General features: G+C 44.5%; 2 protein-coding genes across 3 annotated transcripts; both read left to right on the top strand.

Moving 5' to 3' along the window:
- The first annotated feature begins 759 nt into the window (after positions 1-759).
- Positions 760-3,859, top strand: LOC131127589 (uncharacterized). Its single transcript, XM_058069638.2, has 3 exons — positions 760-1,087; positions 1,654-2,109; positions 2,215-3,859. Exons 1-3 carry the CDS (start codon positions 775-777, stop codon positions 3,156-3,158), a joined length of 1,713 nt encoding a protein of 570 aa, XP_057925621.2. The 5' UTR covers positions 760-774; the 3' UTR covers positions 3,159-3,859.
- A 213-nt stretch (positions 3,860-4,072) lies between these two features.
- On the top strand, positions 4,073-12,953 carry LOC131127626 (uncharacterized). 2 transcript variants are annotated; one of them, XR_013627167.1, is made up of 4 exons: positions 4,073-7,052; positions 7,723-8,159; positions 10,794-11,448; positions 11,558-11,569. XR_013627167.1 is itself a non-coding variant. In XM_058069693.2 (3 exons), exons 1-3 carry the CDS (start codon positions 6,875-6,877, stop codon positions 10,839-10,841), a joined length of 663 nt encoding a protein of 220 aa, XP_057925676.2. In that variant the 5' UTR covers positions 4,073-6,874; the 3' UTR covers positions 10,842-12,953. The 2 variants fall into 2 exon arrangements, 1 of the variants encoding a protein (XP_057925676.2); XM_058069693.2 differs by having other exon boundaries at positions 10,794-12,953.
- The last annotated feature ends 10,191 nt before the right edge of the window (positions 12,954-23,144 follow it).

The raw sequence follows: 23,144 nt of genomic DNA, 5'->3' as shown, positions 1-23,144 counted from the left end.
TAGATTGTGGTTAAAAATTTGTTCAGCGGCACACTTTGACAAGACATGAGAACGCACACAGGAGAAAAACCTTTTAGTTGCTCTGTATGTGGGAAAAGATTCGCGCATAAGTCCACCATGTTATGTCACATGGCGACACACACGGGAGAAAAAGCCTGCGAGTGCTCCGTTTGTGTCAAAAAGTTCTCTCTGAAGAGCGATTTGGTTCGACACTCGAGATCGTACACGGGAGAAAAACCCTTTAGTTGCTCGGTTTGTGGTAAAAGCTATTCCTACAAGAGAACTCTGACGTCACACATGGAGACGCACGACGCAGAATAAGCCTTTTCCTGCCCGCTTGGCATCCCAGGGTCATCAAATCACACATGTCGCCGGCAGAGTCATGATGTCTACCCTCCCTGTGATAGTTACAGTGTCTCTGAACGCAACCCTCCATGGCTTCTAACAAAAGTTACACGGTGTCTTTGAATGCCACCCACCATGGCTGCTAATAAGAAGTTACACGGTGTCTTTGAACGCAACCCTCCATTGCTCAAGAAGTTCCATGGTGTCTTCGAACACTCCATGGCTCCTATAATAAGTTCCACTGTGTCTTTGAACACTCCATGGCTCCAAATAAGAGGTTAGGAGGAAGTATTCTTCTTGTACTTTGTATATTTGCCTTGCCAACGTTCTGTGCAAATAAAGACGAGTTGGATGTCAACATCTTTGCAGCCCCGCTGTCTCATCTTTCCTCGGGCCTCGCCTTCAGCACTTCCTCCGCAGCGCCGCAAGATGGCGACAGTGGGACGCACACAGCAGCTGGAGCCGCGGGGAAACTCCCGTGAAAGACGGATAAGGCGGAAGTTAGCAACGCTTGTAGACAAAAGGGAGGACGAGGTGAGGTGCAATCGAGTGAAAAGACTGAAAATGCTGGAAGAGTTGGTGAAGGAGCGACTGGTGGCGGTGGCCGATGAAATATTGGCGCTGTTGGAAAGAACCATGTCGTCCTACGAGGAGGAACTTCCTCCAACGAGAGAGGAGAAGGGGCGACACGGACGACAACAGGAAGCTGTTGGCAAGACTCACGTTGTGTTCCACGGCGAAGGTATGTTTACATGTTCATCATTAAACACCCCTTCAACGTTCAGATGACAACGAAAAGCAGTTTTACTTATGAAATCACAATGCCGTACATACTATTCAAGATGGCGGCCCAAGTACACGGTAGTACTATGTGTTAGAGGTTACTGTGTAATAAGTGAATGTTGGTTCATGGTGTTGAAATGAAGCTTCATGTCAGACATTAACTCATTCATTCATTTTCTACCGCTTATCCTCACGAGAGTCGCGGGGGTGCTGGAGTCTATCCCAGCTGTCTTGGTAGAGAGGCGGTTTACACACTGGACTTGTGGCCAGCCAATCACAGGGGGGGGGGGGGGGGGGGGTTCGGTCTTTAGAATGATTGAGCGGTCCGCAGAGTAAATACTTATAGCATTTCATTCATCTTATGTATCCTCCATCAGCTCTTGTTTCTGTGATGATTTCTACCAGCAGAAGCCATTTTGTTATTTTGGGGAGACTCTATGGAGCTCTACCAAGTATAAAGCCCAACCCGAGGGTGGAATACTATGGACTCAAGCAAAAGTAGAAATAATTCTACTTCTCCCGCAGACTTCCAGCAGCTGATTGGTCATCAAGAAGAACCCCCCATTGAGCGGCATGGAGGGAGGTCCACGTTGAAGCAGGAGGACCACCAGCCCCCCCATGTGAAAGAGGAAGAGGAGGAGCTCTGGGTCACTCAGGAAGAGGGGGGGGCTGGCATCCCTGACAGCATTGAAGACCATGAAGACAAGCCACCCGAGTTCTCACAGCTTCATCACAGTCTAGGTGAGGAGAAAAGAGAGGCGGAGCCTCCAGGCAGAAACCACGGTGGAGGATCAGCGCTAAAAACGCTGAAAGAGTTGGTGAAGGAGCGATTGATGGTGGCGGCCAATGAAATATTGGCGCTGTTGGAAAGAACCTTTGCCTCCTACGAGGATGAACTTCCTCCAACGAGAGAGGAGAAGGAGCGACATGGGCGACAACAGGAAGCCGCTAGCAAGACTCTCGTTGTGTTCCATGGTGAAGGTATGTTTTCTCACCGACCTCTTCGTCATTGAACACCCTTCCTGTGTCTAATTCCAAACAAGAAGCCTACATGACAGCGAATCAAGTTCCCTTTGTTTCCTGCAGACGTCCAGCAGATCATTGGTTGTCAAGAAGACTCTCCCCTTCCAAAGCAGGAGGAGCCCCAGCCCCCCCATTTGAAAGACGAAGAGGAGGAGCAGTGGGTCACTCAGGAGGGGGAGGAGGCTGATCTCGCCACATTGCCACTGACCGTCATCTCTGTGAAGACCGAAGAGCATGAAGACAAACCACCTCGGTCTTCACACCCTCATGGAGACCACTGTGGAGGATCCCCAGCAGACAAGCGCTTAGCTCCGCTATCAGATAGCGATGGAGACCACCGTGGAGGATCCCCAGCAGACAAGTGCTTAGCTCCGCTATCAGATGGCGAGCACACCATGTCACGCGTGCCAACGCGCACAGGAGAAAAGCCTTTTAGTTGCTCCGTTTGCGATAAAAGATTCTCAGTCAAAAGAAACATGCTCTCGCACACGAGAAGGCATACTAATGAAAAACTCTTCAGTTGCTCAGACTGTGGTAAGAAGTTCTTCCAGAAGGTCCACATGCTATTACACATGAGAACGCACACAGGAGAAAAACCTTTCAGTTGCTCAGACTGTGGTAAAAGCTTCACTCAAAAGGTGAACATGCTGGCGCACATGAGAACGCACACTGAGGAGAAACTCTTCAGTTGTTCGGACTGCGGTAAGAAGTTCTTCCAGAAGGTTCACATGCTGTCGCACATGAGAACGCACACGGGGGAAAAGCCATTCAGCTGCTCGGACTGCGGAAAGAGCTTCACCCAGAAAGTCAACATGCTCTCACACATGAGAACGCACACGAGAGAAAAACCTTTCAGTTGCTCAGACTGCGGGAAAGCTTTCTCTCATCAGGCCCACATAAGAACACACATGAGAACGCACACAGGAGAAAAACCTTTCAGATGCTCTGCATGCGGTGATGAATTTTCTCGGAAGTCGTCTTTGAACAGACACATGCAGAGCCACTGATGGCTGGCATCTTGGTGATGCCCGGTTTGACTGCCGACATTGAATGCAACACCTGATGTGTCCGTGCAATTATTGTCGTGCGGCATGTCCGTCCATCTGGACGGCAACTTCATGTACTTTTTTAGCCTCGGTTGCTGTGGTTTATCTTGCCAGCTAATAAAGACTTCAGGAAATACTCGGGGATAGAAAGAGTATGTGAAGGTACCTTGAGGGCGCTCTGCTGGGAACCTTCTCAAAGCCACGAGTGGATAGCGCTCACGCACACGCCAGATAGCACTCTTCCACCTACATGGCGCTGAGAGCGCTTTGGCAATGTTTAGCGACGGATGACGCAGGAGCACCTGGGCTTCACTGCCTTGCTCAAGGATACTTCCACATCATCACAGAGGATGGATCTCTACCACTGGGCCGTGCCGCACTTGATTGGCATGAGCTCGAGCCAGTTCGATCCACAGAGGGCAAGGGTACCGCCCCTGTGTGGGTGGGACCTCCCAGTCTGAGGCTTTAAACCCTCATTCCCTAGGGGGTGCGAGACCTTCCTCCCTCGTGGATGAAGCAGGGAGAGGAAGATGAAGATATCAATCAATTAAACTTCTCCAGGCTGAATTCAAAGAATTGAATTCACGTCGCCATCCCCACTTGACTTCAGAAGGTGGTGCTAATGCACACCAAAAGTGGCCGACCGTTTAAAGACCATCGAAGAAGAATTTTCTGTTTTCTACGCTCTCGATCTATTGACTTTATCCCTGGAACTTATTGACTTTATTCTTGGAACTTATTCACTTTATTCTTGGAACTTATTGACTTTGTTACTGGAACTTACTGACTTTATTCCTGGAACTTATTGACTTTATTCCTGTGACCATTTTGACTTATTCCTGGAACTTGTTGACTTTATTCCTGGAACTTGTTGACTTTATTCCTGGAATGTATTGACTTTTTCCCTGGAACGTATTGACTTTATTCCTGGAGCGTGTTGACTTTAATCCTGTGTCCATTTTGACTTTATTCCTGTGACCGTGTTGACTATTCCTGGAACGTGTTGACTTTATTCCTGGAACATGTTGACTTTATTCCTGGAGCATTTTGATAGTTTTACTATGAAAAGTAGCAATTTTCTCTATGGTTGTAATAATTCTTTAATCCTGCCCATAGGACTCTATTTTTTCCCCAAGCCTGGATAAATACAGAGGTTGTGTCAGGAAGAGCATCCCATGTAAACATTTTGTCAAACCAAATATGCAAATCACAACACGACTTCCATACCGGATTGGTCAAGGCCTGGGTTAACAACGACCGCCATCGGTGCTGTTCACCTACAGGGTGCCCGTGGAAATTGGGTTACTGTCGGTCAAAGAAGGCGTGGAGAAGATGTGTCCATAAGAAGAGCGAGAAGAGGAGCGCCAAGCGCCTAGAACTGAGAGTATGGACCTTGAATGTTGAAACTATGACAGGAAAAGGTAGAGTTGGTTGGCATGATGCAGAGGAGGAAGGTAGACATACTGTGTGTACAGGAGACCAGGTGGAAAGGTAGCAAGGCTAGAGGTTTAGGATAGTAGAAGTTTTGGGTTCAACTTGTAAGAGAAATGGAGGAGAGGAGTTGGTTAAGAAGGTCCTGGAGGTAAAAAAGAGTGTCAGATAGGGTGACGAGTCTGAAGATAGAAATAGAAGGTGTGATGTTCAATGTTGTTAGTGGGTATGCCCCACAAGTAGGATGGGAGTTGGAGGAAAAAGGACCTTGATGAAGTGATGCAGAGCATCCCTGGAAGGGAAAGAGTTGTCATTGAGGCTGACTTGAATGGGCATGTTGGTGCGGGAAATAGAGATGATGAAGAGGTGATTGACAGGCTTGGTATTCAGGAGAGGAACACAGAAGGACAGATGGTGGTTGACTTTGCCAAAAGGATGAAAATGGCTGTAGTGAATACGTTCTTCCAGGTAGACTACATCTTGTGTATACGCTGTCATCTGAAGGATGGGGTGTCATCTGGAAAGAAAGCAGACAAAGAGGCTTGGTGGTGGAATGAGGAGGTGCAGGAGTGTATACAGCCAAAAAGGTTATCTAAGATTAAGTGGGACATGGAGAGGACTGAAGAGAGTAGACAGGAGTACAGAGAGATGAATGGTAAGGTGAAAGTAGAGGACGCAAAGGCCAAATAAGAGGTCTATGATGACTCTAGGTTGAACAGTAAGGAGGGAGAGATAGATCTCTACAGGTTGGCAAGGCAGAGAGACAGATGGGAAGGACATGCAGCAGGTTAGGGTGGTCAAGGATAAGAATGGAAGGAACTGACAGATGCCAGTAGTGGGATGGGAAGATGGAAAGAGTATTTTAAAGAGGTGATAAATGAGGAAAACCAGAGAGAAGGAAGAGTAGAAGCGATGTCTGCTGTGGACCAGAAAGTAGCAAATATTGGTAAACAGGAAGTGAGAAGAGCATTGAAAAGGATGAAACGTGGGAAAGCACTTGGTCCTGATGGTATACCTGTGGAGGTATGGAAGTGTCTAGGAGAGGTAGCAGTAGAGTTCCTGACCGGAACAATAGGATCTTAGGTGGTGAGAAGATGCCCCAGGAATGGAGGAGAAGTGTGTTGGTGGCCATTTTGAAGAACAAGGGTGATGTGCAGAGCTGTGGCAACTCCAGAGGTATAAAGCTAATGAACCATACCATGAAGTTATGGAAAGAGTAGTTGAAGCTAGCAGTAGTAGAGCAGCAGTATGGTTTCATGCCAACAAAGAGTACTCCAGATGCAGTATTTGCTTTAAGAATGTTCATAGAGAAGTACAGAGAAGGTCTTTGTAGATGTGGAGAAAGCCTAGGACAGGGTGCCTAGAGAGGAACTGTGGTATTGTATGAGGAAGTCTGGAGTGACAGAGAAGTATGTTCAAGTGGTGCAGGACATGTATGAGGACTGGAAGACGGGTAAGATGTGCTGGAGGTGGGACTGCATCAGGGATCAGCTCTGAACCCTTCTTGTTTGCTATGGTGATGGACAGGCTGACAGATGAGCTGAGACAAGAATCCCCATGGACTATGATGTTTGCAGATGACATTGGCGTTTGTAGTAAGAGTAGGGAACAGGTGGAGAAGATGCTAGAAGAGTGGAGGTTTGCCCTGGAAAGGAGACGAAGGAAGATTAGCCGCAGTAAGACAGAGTATATGTGTGGGAACAGGGACAACAGAGGGACATTCCATGTTAGAGGCCTTGGAGATAAAGTGGTTGGGACATGTGCAGAGGAGAGATAGTCAATATATTGGTAGAAGGATGCTGCCAGGTAGGAGACGCAGAGGAAGACTAAAGAGGAGGTTTATGGATGTAGTGAAGGAGGACATGAAGGAAGTTGGTGTGGAAGACAGGTTTGGATGGAGGAGATTGGGTTGCTGTGGCGACCCCTGGAGGGAAAAGCCCAAAGAGAAAGAAGATTATTATTCTTATTAAATTGTACTTTTTGAAAAATTATAAAAATGAAAGTGTAATGTATTCTCTTGTTTTCATAGCTAGGACTGTTATTGTGATAGGCTGTCAATCGCTTTTTCCGCTTCTTTCTTCCCCGCCATTCATGTTGAGCAGTCTGCAATGTCGCCGCGAGATGGCAGTGTGACGTCATACATGCTTCTGCTGCCCGTAAAGAAGAAGAAAGTGCGTAAGTTAGCTCGACGAGTCGAGACAAAAGCGCCGTCTTGAAGGAGTGGAATCGACTTCAAAATCATCAAAATGTTGAAAGAGTTGGTGAAGGAGCGACTGATGGCGGCGGCCGATGAAATATTGGCGCTGTTTGAAAGAACTATAGCGTCCTACGAGGAGGAACTTTCTCGGACGAGAGAGGACAAGGAGCGACATCGACGACAACTGGAAGCTGTTAGCAAGACGAGGGTCGCGTTCCACGTTGATGGTATGCTTACATGGTAACTACTTCAATGTTCAAACATTTTCTTTAGCTGACCGAACGTCACAACCTTTACTCAAATCATTTCAATGTTTATCAGGGGCAACATCAGAGTGAACTCACGGCATTTTTATTGTCTTTTAGCTTGATTGTTTTGTCCCGTAGAGCTTTCGTATTATGTGTAATGAGTTATGTTAGCTTATGTTACGGCGATGTTAGGTCATGGTTAGGTTATGTTATAGCTATGTTAGGTTATGTTATGGCTAGGTTGGGTTATGTTATGATTATGTTAGGCTATGTTAGGTTGCTTACAAAAGCAGTATAGCGGAGTATGAGCTCTTTGGGATCACCAACCTTTTGGAGAACTTTTATTTTGTTCCTGCAGTGAAGCAAGGACAAATGAGTCCCCGAGCCGCGCTTGGGAACTCCTGCTTTTGTGGCTCTTGGTCGGGGTGGGATCGTTGGGGTCATCTATGGAGTTCCATCTTACATGTCAAACCCATGCCCATATTGAGCAATATACATTTTGATATTTTAATATTGGGGCGAACCTTTTCTGATTCTGATTCTGATGATATGGGTGGGCCAGTATTATTGGACATCACCCATGACTCCCACGCTGAAAGCATCTCCCTGCTTCTGGACGGCTTAGCCAAAGTGTGTATGTGTCCTGCAGACGTCCAGGGGAGCTCTGCCTTGAAGCAAGAGGACCCCTGGCCCCCCCGCGTCAAAGAGGAAGAGGAGGAACTGTGGAGTGATCAGGAAGGAGAGGCAGAGTGTCTCGTCGGATCGGAGGAGGCGGATCTCACCAAGGTTCCCATCTCTGTGGTCTCTCTGAAGACCGAAGGTGAAGAAGAAGCAGATAAGCTGTTGGCGCCGCTGTCAGACAGTGAGCATGATGAAGGTCTCAGCAGCGATTCAGGCGATGAAGGTGACAGGAGGACTCCCGCTGACCACAAAGAGCACCAAAAGAAGGCGGGTAAACGACGTGTGACCTGCTCCGTTTGTGATAAAAGCTTCTCTAATTCCGGTCATCTGACTCGACACATGCTGACACACACCGGAGAAAAACCATTCAGCTGTTCTGTTTGCGGAAAAAGATTCACTCAAAAGGTAAACATGGCGTCACACATGAGAACGCACACTGGAGAAAAACCTTTTAGATGCTCACTTTGTGGCAAAATTTATTCATATAAGCAAACCTTGGCTGTACACATGCGCATACACAACACACAATAACTACATATTCCTCCTCTTCTTCATTGGCTGCTCAAACTCTCACTCACCCAATATCACACAATATCACCTCTGTATCACACGGCATCATACACAATGGCAGCCGTCACGTATCACCCGGCATCATTTATGATAGCCGTCATCGTATCACCCAGCATCTTATACGATAGCCGTCACTGTATCACTTATCATATACGATAGCAGCCGTCACCGTATCTCCCGGCATCATATACGATAGCAGTCACCGTAATACCCGGCATCATATACGATAGCTGTCACCGTATCACCCGGTATCATATATGATAGCAGCCGTCACCGTATCTCCCGGCATCATAGTATACGATAGCAGTCACCGTAATACCCGGCATCATATACGATAGCCGTCACCGTATCACCCGGTATCATATATGATAGCAGCCGTCACGTATCACCCGGTATCATATACGATAGCAGCCGTCACCGTATCACCTGGCATCATATATGATAGCCGTCACCATATCACCCGCCATCATATACAATAGCAGCCATCATCGTATCGGTAGGCATCATATACGATAGCAGTCACCACCGTATTACCAGCTGTCATAGATGATATCAAGCATCAACGTACTATACCAGCACCGTATCATCACTCCAGTGAGGATATAATGGGTGTGCGATACCACATTGCAGATGTAATCCAGAGAGTGTGGAGTTGTCCTATGGTTAGTGATGTGTGCTGATATCAGCATGTGAAAGTATACTGTACATGTGGTCATGGACTGGATGGAACCTTAGGAAGACCTTGATGAGGTGCCGCCGTTACGCTGGTCCTCCTATCCTCCAACACCTGATCCACCTTCTATCCTGTCATCTAATTAACATGATGGAAAAAGACGCTTGTGTTGACTACTTGATGTCTCCCCTCCACGGCTGCCAATGCACATAAAACACAAGCTTGGCAGAGCTACAGATGGTTGCCTTGCTGCTCCTTGTTAGCGAACAAGCTAACCTTGTCTACCCCATTTCTTCTCCAATTTACTCCTTACTCCTGACTTTACCACTTACATGGTAACAGTCACATGCTAACAAAATGTAAGACAAACCTGCTAACATGCCAACATGCTAAGACAAATGTCCTTTAACATGACATGCTAACAGAACACAACATGCTAAAACATGACATGCTAACAGTTCATAACATGCTAAAAGAAATGTTCCTTAACATGACATGCTAACAAAACATAATATGGTAATACAAATGTTCCTTAACATGACATGCTAACAGAACATAACATGTTGAGACAAACGTCCTTTAACATGACATGCTAACAGAACACAACATGCTAAAACATGACATGCTAACAGTTCATAACATGCTAAAAGAAATGTTCCTTAACATGACATGCTAACAAAACATAATATGGTAATACAAATGTTCCTTAACATGACATGCTAACAGAACATAACATGTTGAGACAAACGTCCTTTAACATGACATGCTAACAGAACACAACATGCTAAAACAAATGCCCTTTAACATGACATGCTAACAAAACATAACATGCTGAGACAAATATCCTTTAACATGACATGCTAACAGAACATAACAGGCTAAGACAAATGTTGTTATATGAAGGGATACGGACATTGATCATTTTAAGATGAGCTACAGTAAAACATGGGCGACTGGCTCCAGGAACTCCATGAGACTGGTGACTCTTGGGTTGGATACGCTCCATTGATGGCCCCATTGATGGCTGGGAACTGGACGTGTTGGAGGAAGCATCTTGGTTCTGCCTCATGTAACCATACGCTTGGCAGTCATTGCAAACGACAAGTTCAGTATCCCCACCACAGACATAACCTCAGCCAGCTAGCTTGGCTAGCTTAGCTAGCTTGTTACTGAAGCCACCAAGGCTTATTTACACGCCCCGCATTACGGGAGCACATAGATACAACACTTTTTACAGCGCTTTCCGTCTCTGCAATGTCATACATGAACATACATTTAGTAGTACTAAACATACAGTACATAGAGTAATTACTGAGGAACTATGGATGAAGTAATGAGTAGTTACTGAGGACTAAGGATGAAGTATTGAGTAGTTACTACTGGGGAACTAATGATTAAGCAATGAGTGGTTACTGAGGACTAATGATTAAGTATTGAGTAGTTACTACTGAGGAACTATTGATGAACTGCTGATTCAGTATTGAGTAGTGACTGAGGAATTAAGGATGAAGTGATGAGTAGAGTAGTTACTGAGGAAGCAAGGTCATACATTTAGAGTGGTTGATTTAGAACGATAGCATCTGAAACAGGGTGGCACGGTGGACCAGTGGTTAGCGTGTTGGCCACACAGTCTTTTAATGTGCCAACCACACCGTAACCCTTGGCAACCACATCTTCACCACGCCGTGCTTTATTTCCGAGTACCCATGAATGACCTCTGAAACCATGTCATCCATGTCGCATCTTAGTTTATATGCAGTACTACCAGGAGTAGTACTTTGTCCTACTCCCTCCAGTGTATCATCAACAAGGCAGCAGACTGCAAGCTGTTCAGGCATCAGTGAGGTTGAAGCAAGATGGTCCCATCATCCCGTCACACGTTCACGCTGCATGTGGGGGGAGGGCGGCAGATGGCTCTTCTGATCGTCTGGGATCCACTCCAGTAGAAGGCAGCTCTACAGCTCATCAAAGTCATCAGACAACTGGACGCCAGGACAGCGTGTCTTCCATGTGGATCAACCATGGTAGGAGACCTGATAAAGGAAGGCTGACTCTCATCCATTTACACAAAAGCCGCCTTTCGGCCCACCTCAGGGTGTTGCCGTAGTCGGGAAGTAGCTAGCTGTGTTCTGGCTCTTGCTAAGATGTGGATTATGCATGTTTTCAAGTGGAACGCACATTTCAATGTGGAATTAGTTGCCATATTTGGAGGTGTTTGCCATGTAAAACGCCAATGCTAATTGCCAATGCGATATTAGCGTCTAGCTAGCCAGAACATTAGCATGGCGCTCAGGCATTTGTTTTAATGTAGTCATTGACAGATAAAGTTGTCCTTTAGCACTTCTTAAATGAAGAATCCTGTTGATGTTGGGAAAACCGAAAGAACGTATTTGCTCCATTTGAAAATTTCTAAAGTAAACGAGACAAAAAGTAATCCCTCATTCTAAAAAGGTTATATGATGAGGTCAAGAAGTCAAAAGGCCCTAAAAGCAAACGTATTTGCTCCATTTGAAAATTTCTAAAGTAAACGAGACAAAAAGTAATCCCTCATTCTAAAAAGAAGGTTATACAGTGAGGTCAAGAAGTCAAAAGGAACTAAAAGCAGGTAAACTGTCAAACACATCTAGAATGTAAAATGTGAGTGAGTGTAATTGATAATGTTAAGCTCCAGGCATTGCCTTGTCCCATTGTGTTCGGCGGTCAGTAAATGCACCGCAGTGGCATGTGTCTGATGGTTGAGGTGTACTGTTCACGGCTTCTCTGAGCGGTGTAAGTTGTCTCTGCTCCTTTTACTCTTTTGTTCATTGGTGCTGACACCAACATTCAACATTCACTGACTCATTAGCGTCTTATTTATTTCCTTTCCTTGTCGATGTCTGTACTGGTTGATCAATATGCTTGTGTCAGGTTCAAACTCCTGTGACACTTGTAAAAACACTTAATTACAGAAGAGACAGACAACAAAATTCAAAGTTTCTCGCAGCAAAGAGAGTGAAACAACATACCCAGTGACATGCCGCTCCACTCTGAGTATGCCATTCATGCTCCTCTCTTTTTATTTCTTTAGGAGGTCCCTAATACATGGTCGTGCAACTCTAAGGGGAGGGGGACGCAAGCAGTTGCACAAGCTGTACTTGTTGTCTATGTGTGTGTGTGTGTATGTGAGAATAATTACTTTTTGTGCATGTGTTCTTATATTGGCACGTTTTGCATGATGAAACTTCTTCAAGGTTGCTGCTGGCATTCCCAGGCACCTGCAAGATTAGTGGTTGTTGGGAGTTGCTGGTCAGGGTTACGGAATGTTCCTGCCTTTGACACTCAAGACTATTGTCTATTGTCTAAGCAAACGGATATAAGGGTGATAACTTAACACTATAATAATTGAATTTACATTTTATTCTAACAGCTTGTGGAATGACTGTACTGATCTTGTATTGTGTGTACTTTGTATTCTATGTACTGTGCGCTGTTGGAGGAGCACAGCATAAAGTTGAGCAGCTCTGACTGAAATAGATCCACCAAACAGGACAACCTGCCGTCTTTGACGCTCCGACGGGGCATCCTTGGAGACGACCTGATAGGTTCATGTTCCTTGAAGTTATCATATATTTGACTGTGAACACATTTAAATATATCTATGTGCCCTGTATTCTGCTGACCTTCGGCTGAGTGTGCATGTGGAATAAAAGACTTCAAGACACTCAAGATTGTGAAGAGGAAACAGAAAACATCTGACCACAGAGGCACGACTAAGTCCACCAATTGTTTTCTTACCATATATTACCTTACCTTACTTTACCTATCATACATCTCAATGCAATCAACCGTTTTGCTTGTGTAAGCTTGATCACATCACATTGCAACAACCACTTCCCTGTCCTTCAGGGCTGCATTGCAACTTTGTAACTTAAGGAACACCCCACGAAAATAAAAAGGGAGGCAACGGAGAGTGTACTCAGAGCATTTGGAGATTTTATGCCGAGTACATCTCAACCGTTCTCCTCGCGAGTAAAATTGATAACTGTTGCCTTCTTTCTTCCGTTTCATTGTTAAGGTGCTTAGACCTGACATGACATCACCCCGCCGAGAACTCTCTCACACGTCTTCATGTTATATTTAGGAAGGATTATGATGACATATTTGTCACAATGCAGCAGGACGATGGCCATAAAACATTGAGCCCAAATTGCCAACTCAGTGTCATTTTGTTTCTCTTTGAAAAGACAACAACACAACAATGCCTGGATATTGATAACATGGCAGTAAATAAGGATTACAGTACCGTGGGCCTGAATGAGAAACCAGGTGATGTCAGGAAGAGCATCCCAGGTTTTGTGGCTGAATAATGTTTGTCTCGACCGTTGCTTGAATTTCACACGTCATAGCTGATCTTCTGAGCTGAGGCCGAGCCCGAGCCGTCCTCTCTGTCTCTGTGTCTTCTTAAATCATCTAGTTTGGTCGCACACTGAGCAACTAAAGGTTTTTCTCCTGTGTGCGTTCTCGTGTAATACTGTCAGGTTCAAACTCCTGTGACACTTGTAAAAACACTTAAATACAGAAATACAGAAGAGACAGACAACAATATTCAAAGATACTCGCAGCGAGGAGAGTGAAACCACATACCCAGTGACATGCCGCTCCACTCTGAATATGCAGTTCACACTCCTCTCCTTTTATTCTCTTTCAGGGGTCCCTACTACATGGTCGTGCAACTCTAAGGAGGGGGGGAGAAGGCAGTTGCACGAGCTGTATTTGTTTGTCTATGTGTGTGTGTATGTGAGAGCAACTACTTTTAATGTTTTATGAGTTCTTATCTTGACACATTCTTGCAGGATTAACATGAGCATCTGCAGAGTCGCTGTTGGTGCATCCAGGCACCTCCAGGACCTGGGGGTCACTGGGGGGTCTCTGATCAGGGTCACGGGTACATTCCTTCTTCAGCACATTCAAACACTTTCTATTGTCTAAGCAAATGGATATAAGGGTGATAACTAGCAAATTAATACTTGTATCTACATTTTATTCTAACATTTCCCTCCTGTTTATCACACTTTTATCTGTTTGCTGTTGTTCCTTGGGTCTCCTCTCGGTTTTTTCCTCGCAGGTCATCTTTGTCAGAAAATGTGCTTACATTTAAACGGAAGTGTTCTCGTCATCTGAGTCAAAGTACAAGTCAGAAACACGTCAGGAGCATATCTATAATGGCTGTCCTAGTCATCATCACTGTCATCGCTGCCACCTGCCACCAGTAGGGGGTACATTTCATTTACCTTGTTGTACTAGTGCCATGGTTAAATTCACAGTCCATGTGATTGTAACCTTCAAGATAGGATACAACATCCACATAAGGCACACAAAAGAAGGGCAACAGCGAGTGCAATAAGCACGGACATCACGTAAGGAGACCATTGTCTCCAAAATGCTCTCCACCAGTCACCAAACACCTCAGTGTTAACACCAGTGTTCCTTCATCTTGGTGTTTAGCGCCTCTAAGCCAGAGATCGCACGCATCAGTATTCCTGTGGAATCTGTATTGTTGGGGATGGACATGCAACATTGGTCGCCAAACATGGCGCACACTCCTTGCTGATGTGCCAGCAGTCCATCCAAGGCGATGCGATTCTGGAAGTCCATGAGTGACGTGGCATGGAGTTGTTCTCGAATTGCTGTGAGTCCGGCCTCGGTGTAGTTCCCAAGCTTTTGTATGTCATAGTGGAGGTAGTTAATCCTATCCACATTTTTGTCAACTTATCCATGGGATAATACTTTCCTCCAAACCTGATGCAATCTGATTTACTAGTCTTTTTCTGGTCGTACCCCTCGTGGCACGCTGATGGCATTGATGTAAGTGGGATTGTCTTGCGTCATCTAGTCGGTGTCTGGAACCTCCCTTTTTGTTTGGAAGTAGTTTGGGAGGTGATGTTCATCTGCTTCAAAGATAGCATTTAGTAACATGTCAACACTCATAGGGTAAATGGATACTGGAATCAGTTATGTCACTACTGCACATGTTCCGCTCATGTTATATACGATGTCATAGTGGTATTTGTCTCTACATCAACACCACACGTCTGCTCTCTCGTACTGTTTGTGTGTGTGCATGTGTGTGTTTGTGTGTGTGTGTGTGTGTGTGTGTGTGTGCGTTTCTGTCAACCTCATTGTCATCTTTAGCATCAGATGAGTCAGAGTAGGCATGATCCCATCACACCCCACCTCCTTGCTTCCTTCCACCTTGCTTGTTAAGAAAGTCCTCCATCAAGTCTTTGGTCCAAAGTCTCCTTTGCTGCACATGCCATGGTCATATTGCTGTTCCAGTCTCTCCTCTGGATGTCCTCCTTGCAGGTGGCCATTTGTTGCCACTTCTAGATTCTGGTGCTTGGCTTGTCCTTGCATCACAGGTGTGATCCTGTCCAGTTCTAAATCGGCCACATTCCACTTTAGTGGCTGGTGATGTGATTGTCGTCACCATAAATACCATGTCAGCAAATGTCTTCTGAACTCTTCAGTAGTCTTGGAAAGTGAGTCACAATGCATGTCTGGCGGTGATTGTTTGCTGTCAGACCACAGTTCATGTGATGGATCTTCTTCAGGTCATGGTGAAGATAAAACTGGACACTATGGCATGGCTGATGAGATGAGAGGACTCATGCATGCATGTTGTTGAATCAGGATGTTGTTGTCAGTATGTTGGCAGAGCAAGGGTGGAGGTGTGCGATCAAGATCATGGTCCACTCCGAGACATTGAGGCACTGTATGGGAAAGACGAAGACACTGCAACTTGTTAGGAATACCAATCCTGTTACAATAGTGATCTTAGAACTAGGATGCATTGTTCGGTTTTCTGGCCAAGGGTATGTGCTATAATCTTCACTGCTCAGCACGATGCCTCAGAGTCTAGGACTCTGAAGTCCCCTGCATCACAGACTGGTCTTTACCTTCCTCGTCAGACTCCTGAACAATGACTACTTTACAATGCGTTTGATGTACCCAAGTACTTCTTTCTGCAATTCTTAATGCTGTTGGTGTCGTTAACAGTACTTGATAAGGCCCTTCCCACTTGGGAGAGCGCCAGCGTTTTCTTTCTCCACTTTTACTCAAAACTTGGTCTCCTGGTGTCAGACTCATGTCTTCTATCAAAGTGGAATCGTCATCAGTTTCCTACACATTTTCGGACTGTGTCAACCTATGAGGTGTAACAAACAATGTTTCATATGGACTCAAACCATTTGTGCCGTCATGTTTATGTGTAATTTAACAAGATCTAAACATTGTGTCCTTGGACGCTTTGTTTCTTCCATGCATTCTTTGTTCTACTAGTCCTCCACTTTGGGGATGGCACGTGCTATGGTTCTTTAAGTCCATGTGGAACATTGTTCCTGTTTTCCTTTCCTTTTTTTCTTTTCTTTTTACAAGTTAATTTACAAAGTGACTGCTGTAGTCTAATTCTGTTTCATTGAAAATATATTCCATGCAGATTAGATGAATACCATGTTAAACTGTGATCAGTACCTGTCAACCACTAGTAAAGTTAGTAGAAGGTCAGGACACAGCATCCTGTGCTGCTGCGTCTCGTGTTATCTTTCCAGAGATCATTGTGGGAGAACCAAAAAGCCAGGATGGTCTCAGGCATTTATGGCCATTCACTCATTGGAGAACTAAACTCAGGAGGTAATAAAGATAATGGGGCGAAGGAGCAAGTATCTGGTCCAGGAACAGGATCCTGGTCCAGAAACAGGATCCTGGTCCGTCTTACACACATACCCCCTACTCCATCCCATCTGAAGCCAATCTACAACAGCTCTGGGATGCAAGAATCAGGGCTTATTTTCCTTCACTTTTATTTAGCGCAATAAAGTCCATGTGTATTACTTGAACTTAATATTGTGGTTTTGGAAATTGGCCATGCCTCGGTCACAAGTTGTCCTGGACGTTGTGTTTTGCACACGTTAAAAACGCTCTACAAAAATTTTTTTAATACGATTTTTTAAATACGAATTAAAGTGGGTGTTAATAGTGTGACACATCCCTCCTGTTGAGACATGTGTTACACCATGGCTCAAAATATCAGCCCACTTTTACACTTTTTTGGCAAGATTGGTTTCTTATCTGTCGACATATAAACTTTTTTTGTCCAGGGTTGCTTTATTCCTAAGCCAGTGGTCAATTTCCTGTTTTGCACTTATTGTTGCATATCAGCCAATATCTCAAAGTCTACTTGTAATTTTTCAGTTTCAAGATGGTTCAGTTCCTTTAGTGCCGCTTGTTTTACCATTTTATCAGCAAATGCATTTCCTAAGGGTATCAGTATTAGTATTATTTGTATGTGCTGTGCATTTACATACAGCAATTTGTTTTGGTAATTGCACTGCTTCTAGTAATGCTGAATCCAACATCTACATCTAATTAGTGAGTCCTAAAAGGACATCATTTGTTTTACCCACTTTTATGGCCTTCTTTTTCTAATTGATGCAACAAGGCTATTATGTCTTCCTCACATGATCTCCTATCTGGTGACGCTAGTGGGATGTCATCTACATATAGTAATATCTGGCTTTCATTTGGGGGTTAAACATAGACATAATGGCTATCATTGCTTGTGAATAAATCGTCGGGCTTTCACAATATCCTTGTGGTAAGCGTGTGTATGTATATTTTTCCTGCAAACCTAAACCTTCTTTCTCTATTGGAATGTAGAAGAATGCATTACTGATGTCTACTATGGTGAACTATGTGACATCTGTTGGTAAAGAATTTAACAATGTGTGTGGGTCAGGCACACAAGGTGCTCTTGCCACCACAGCTTGATTTACAACTTGTCCTGTATCATTCTCCATCCCACAGAGAGTGGTGATTTTTCCCACTGAAAAAATAAAGATGTTCCATTTTAAGTTGTTACATTCTACTAAGGCTTTAGCTTTTAACAATCTTCTGTCACTGGTTTTATTCCTTCATATGTATCTGGTTTTATTGGGTATTGCCTAACACATGACCTGTAATCATTTTTAGCTTTAATTTGTACAGGTTGGGCTCTTTTAATTAGTCCTACGTCTGATGTATCTAGAGACCACAATATTGTTGGTATGTTTTTTAATTTGTTTTCTTCCTCTTCGGTCAAAACATAAGTTCATCAAGCTGAATCTATTATGTGTCAAAATTAAGTGCCACAGTGCCAAAATTAACCTGAATTGTCCAGAACAATGGTTTTCTCAATAGTCCTGTGGATTCACTGACTTCATACCCCTGTGGGTCTACAGTCCAGTCTTTGGCATTCATCCCAATTTGTATTATCTGCCCTGTGTCTTCCCATTTGTCATCCGACTCTTTGTAGAGTGATACATGTGGCTTCGTCCACCCATAATACAATGGGTCAAGTTCTTTTAATGTCACGGCCACTGCTGCAGTACTTACTCCATCAGTATACAAATGTGTAAGGACTATTTTTGCACGTGTAGCTTTTTCTAATCTCTTCTCATAGTTTAGGTCGGGTCCGCTGTCTTGTCTTAAATTAATGGTTACATGCAGTTCATCTGGTGGCATTTGATCCTGTACTATTTGAAGCAATGGTAACGCTTCCTGAAGGAGGCTAGTGAGGGAGGCTTGTTTGGGATGTCCAGGGAATAGATATACCTTGGTTCCCCTTTCCCTTGCAACACGAAGCTACTTTGTAATTCGTGTTTTCGCCTCACTACCAGTTGGCCCTTGTCTGTGGGAACTAGGGCAAGACCCAATGCTCCCATTGCGTCTCTTCCTAGTAAATTTGCTGGACATTGTGGGGCTAGGAGGATGGATAGTTTACATGTCCCCCCTTGCGGGTCTCTAATAGTTGCTGGTAGGGAGTTGATTGCTATTGTCAAATCTCCTCCTGCTGTCCTGAGCCATGTATTGCCTGCAGATCTGAAATGTGGAAATTCTGCCCTGCAAGTTGTTCTACATGCTCCCGAGTCACAAAGGAATCTGATTGGATTACCATTCACTTCCAATGTGACTTCCGGTCGGGGATGTTCAAAGGCAAATATCTCTTGTAGATTTAATTCTACTACTGGTTCATCATTTCGTTCTGGTTGTATTTGTTTAGACACGCCTAGTCATGCTGAATATGGCTTTTGGTTCCTTTTGAACTGGCCTTTGTCACAATCACGGGAGAAGTGACCTTCTTCACCGCAATTCCAACATCCAGTAGTGTTGGGGTAACTTCGCACATTCTGTCTACCTGTTCCTCTACCTCTACCTTTTCCTCTGACTCTCCCTTGACTTTGGAAGAGGATTTCTCCGTCATCTATAACAAAGGTGTCTGTTTTTTGCATCTTATTTTTGTTATTTAACACCTTTTCTGCATGCTGCGCATACGTGATATAGTCTGCCATAGTTGCTGATGGCATTCCGATGAAATGTTTATCAAACCACCCTTTTATGCCAGGATTTGAATTAGCATGTATTGCGTTCTTTAACTGTTGTTGGTATGGGCCTGTAGGTTCATCATCTTCAACAAGGCCGCTATTTTGTTTAAATACCGTAATCATACGCACTCTATACTCATCAAATGATTCATCATGCTTTTGTTTGCATTGTCCTATTGTTGTGTAATTAGCTCTTTTCCTGAACTTTGCTAGGACTCTCTCTTCCAACTGATTGATTCTTTGCTCCAATGTGGGGTCATCATGGGCCACAGGTTGGCCATTGCCATATGTGGGGCTCCAATTTCCTTTACACAGACACCACTCTGGCCCTAAGGCTGTCATCCACACTTGTTGTACTTCTATTCCGTTCAGGTGGTATGACATTCTCAAGTTGTTCATGTCTGTAATAAATCTTACAGCGTCCTCTTTTACAGGTGTGACACTATCTAAGGCCTTCTTTACATCATCCTGTGTCCATGTACGATACACAAGGATTGTGGGACGTTCATCATTGGCTACATTAGGATTCGGTACTTCTATCATTGGAAACGCATCGGTTTCCGGTGAAACCCTAGGTGGTGATTTAGGAGAAAATACTTCTCCCATCTGTTTTGACCACTCAACAGAAAAAGGTTTAGCTCTTGTTTGTGGTGGGTATGGCGCTGATGGTCTGACATCATGGTTGTCATAATGTGGGGGTTCAGCGAACTGTGGATACAATCGTGATTTTCTACTTACTACACCATCCTTTTGACTACTATTGCTCACTCCTTTAGTTGGCATAACCCTACTTTCGTTACCTTCCTTTCGTGTAAAAAATGTGTCTGAGTCTTTCTCCTCACTTACTTTTCCTTCATCTTTTTGATACTCCTGAAGTAAAACTTCCCTTACTGTATTTTGTAACTCTTCCTTTTTACAACGTTCGCTTTCTGCTCTTTCTCTCGCCTTCCTTTCATTCTTCATTTTAGCCTGGCCTTTCTGTCTTTTTTCTGCCAACTCCTTCCAATATGATAAGTCATCATACCCTTCCTTTTGCATTTTATTGGTTTGATTCTTGTTCTTTTTCGCAATATCCTGTTGCAATTTAATTAATTTAGGGATCGATAATTGTCCGTCAAAACCATACTTGTTAATCCATATTTCTAGATGTTTTATTTTGGTTGGTTGGTGTTGAAACACGTAACACCAATCCTTGCAATTCAGTTCCTCCCTTTTGACTTGTGGTTTCCCACTTTTATTTCCCATCTTGGGAATATTTTGGTCCCTGTTGTGATGAGCTTCCAAGGGAAAACTAACAACAGGGTTGTTTGTCAGTGAGAGAGTAATGAACTTTTCTTTGAGGTAATTCTCAAGCTTCTACCCCGGTGAGGGCGGAGAATTCTTGCCTCTGCTTCCTCAAAGACTTACTCTTTTTCTCACCCTTTAATATGAAGACCTGTCTAGTGACAAAATCTCCCATTCACACACTCATTCGTACTTTGAAAACGTTTTCACATTCAAACCTCGAAAAGGCCTTTCTCCGACATGACCGTCAACTCCGTCTTTGTACAAAAACTGCCAACTCTGTCTTATTGTGAAAGACTGCCAACTCCGTCTTAATACAAAAAACTGCCAACTCCGTCTGATCACACAAGACAACTCCTTTCTATGGCAGGAACACTGTGGGTCCGTCTTATTACACAAGACAACTCCTTTCTACAGTCAGAACACTGCCGGGTCCGTCTTATTGCAAAAAGACTGCAAGTCCGTCTCATCACAAAAGACTGCCAGCTCGTCTTCCTACAGAAGACTGTTGAGTCCGTATCTTTTGCTTGCCAGCGACTAGTATACACAAGGCTTTTAGCACTGGGTGACAAACCTTATTGACCTGCGGGCCGCACTCAGCTCTAAGGGTCAAAAACACTTAGCGGGCTGCATGCGGACCCCAGGTCTCAGTTTGCCCACCCCTGCTTTAAAACAAAGGGACTCACACTCTGATCAAAAGTGTCTTACTGTTTGTTGTCTTCTCGTCCGTCGGTATCCCGTCAACCTTCAGCTTCCAGTTGTTGAGCTGAGAAGACAGCCCATCAAAGGGTTTTGTCTGCCGTGGCCACGGTCTTTCTGTCTTGTCCGCTCCACAACTGGACTCCTCAGGTATCTTGGGATCCGGCTCGAAGGACCAAGTAAATGTCAGGTTCAAACTCCTGTGACACTTGTAAAAACACTTAAATACAGAAATACAGAAGAGACAGACAACAATATTCAAAGATACTCGCAGCGAGGAGAGTGAAACCACATACCCAGTGACATGCCGCTCCACTCTGAATATGCAGTTCACACTCCTCTCCTTTTATTCTCTTTCGGGGGTCCCTACTACATGGTTGTGCAACTCTAAGGAGGGGGGGGGGGCAGTTGCACGAGCTGTATTTGTTTGTCTATGTGTGTGTGTATGTGAGAGCAACTACTTTTAATGTTTTATGAGTTCTTATCTTGACACATTCTTGCAGGATTAACATGAGCATCTGCAGAGTCGCTGTTGGTGCATCCAGGCACAAAATGGATGTAAGGGTGATAACTAGCAAATTAATACTTGTATCTACATTTTATTCTAACAAATACCAAGTAGGACCTTCGAAAGAAATGTTTATCACAAACAGAGCAACTAAAAGGTTTCTCTGCGTGGGTCGTCATGTACCTTGTCAAATAGGACCTTACAGAAAACTTATCGCCACATACTGAACAACTGTAAGGTTTCTCTCCAGTGTGCGTTGTTGTGTGTCAGTCTATGAATTTTGGGAGAATCTTTTCACACAAACTGAACAATTAAAAGGTTTTTCTCCCGTGTGAGTTGCCATGTGTCGCATCATGGTGGACCTCTGAGTAAATGTATTGTCACACACTGAGCAACTAAAAGGTTTTTCTCCCGTGTTCTCATGTGTTGCATTAAAAGGCTCTGATAAGAAAAGCTTTTAGTACAAACCGAGCAGGTCAGACCTTTTTTTACCCGCCTTCCTATTACAGTGGTTGTTGCCAGCCTCGAGTCCTCGTATCTCCTTCACAGTCTGGATGGCTGCTCAGAGCTCCTTCATCCCCAGGAGAGTGGGACGTTACGTTGTGACTATCAGATAGCGGAGCTAAGAGCTAGTTTGCTTGGGATCCTCCATGGTGGTCTCCACCAGCTTCTGTGGTCATGTGCTGTGGTGAGTCGCTGCTGCTTGGAGGCTCCGCCCCACCATTTTCCTCACTCTGTGATGAAGATGAAGCTGTGAGGACTTGCGTCAGTTATATGGTTTACTCTCAGACCAGTCAGATTACATGGAGCTCCGGGCTCATAAGTCTTTCCACTAACACCGTTACGTAGTTACGTAGGCTTTACTTACAGGTCAGAACAAATGAGTGCAGCTAACTGTCCCTGCCCGGCTCGGTAGATCTCTGGCGCATCACAGGTGGCCCCCCTCCTCTCCTCAGCAGACGTCCTCTCACCAACGCAGGGCGGGCTGGGTGCAGCCAGCCGTTATCGACAGGCCGCGGCTGCATATGTCATGTACTCCCGTTATCTGTAGTCAAAATTGTGGATGTGTGGTGAAGGATTGCCTGTGTGTTTGTCTCCTATTTTTTGTGTCTCATGTGTGTTTGTCTCATGTCTGTTTGTCTCATTTGTTCTGACCTGTAAGTAAAGCCTACGTCTCTGCAGGTGTTAAGGGAAGACTTATGAGCCTGGAGCTCTGTGTAATCTGACTGGTCTGAGAGTAAACCATATAACTGACAAGT

Source organism: Doryrhamphus excisus, linkage group LG3 (genome assembly GCF_037039965.1).
Source record: "Doryrhamphus excisus strain RoL-2023G ecotype Guam linkage group LG3, RoL_Dexc_Guam_v1.1, whole genome shotgun sequence".
In the NCBI taxonomy this organism is placed as follows: Eukaryota; Metazoa; Chordata; class Actinopteri; order Syngnathiformes; family Syngnathidae; genus Doryrhamphus; species Doryrhamphus excisus.
The sequence above is the reverse complement of the archived record's forward strand: the minus strand, read 5'-3'. Positions and strand labels throughout refer to the sequence as shown.

Excerpts from the sequence above, each read along its gene's own strand:
- LOC131127589 (XM_058069638.2), top strand. The coding sequence starts at position 775 with ATGGCGACAGTGGGACGCACACAGCAGCTGGAGCCGCGGGGAAACTCC. Across the intron at positions 1,088-1,653 it reads CGTTGTGTTCCACGGCGAAG|ACTTCCAGCAGCTGATTGGT; the intron begins GTATGTTTACAT and ends CTTCTCCCGCAG. Across the intron at positions 2,110-2,214 it reads CGTTGTGTTCCATGGTGAAG|ACGTCCAGCAGATCATTGGT; the intron begins GTATGTTTTCTC and ends TGTTTCCTGCAG.
- LOC131127626 (XM_058069693.2), top strand. The coding sequence starts at position 6,875 with ATGTTGAAAGAGTTGGTGAAGGAGCGACTGATGGCGGCGGCCGATGAA. Across the intron at positions 7,053-7,722 it reads GGTCGCGTTCCACGTTGATG|ACGTCCAGGGGAGCTCTGCC; the intron begins GTATGCTTACAT and ends TGTGTCCTGCAG. Across the intron at positions 8,160-10,793 it reads GAAAAAGATTCACTCAAAAG|TGTATCATCAACAAGGCAGC; the intron begins GTAAACATGGCG and ends TACTCCCTCCAG.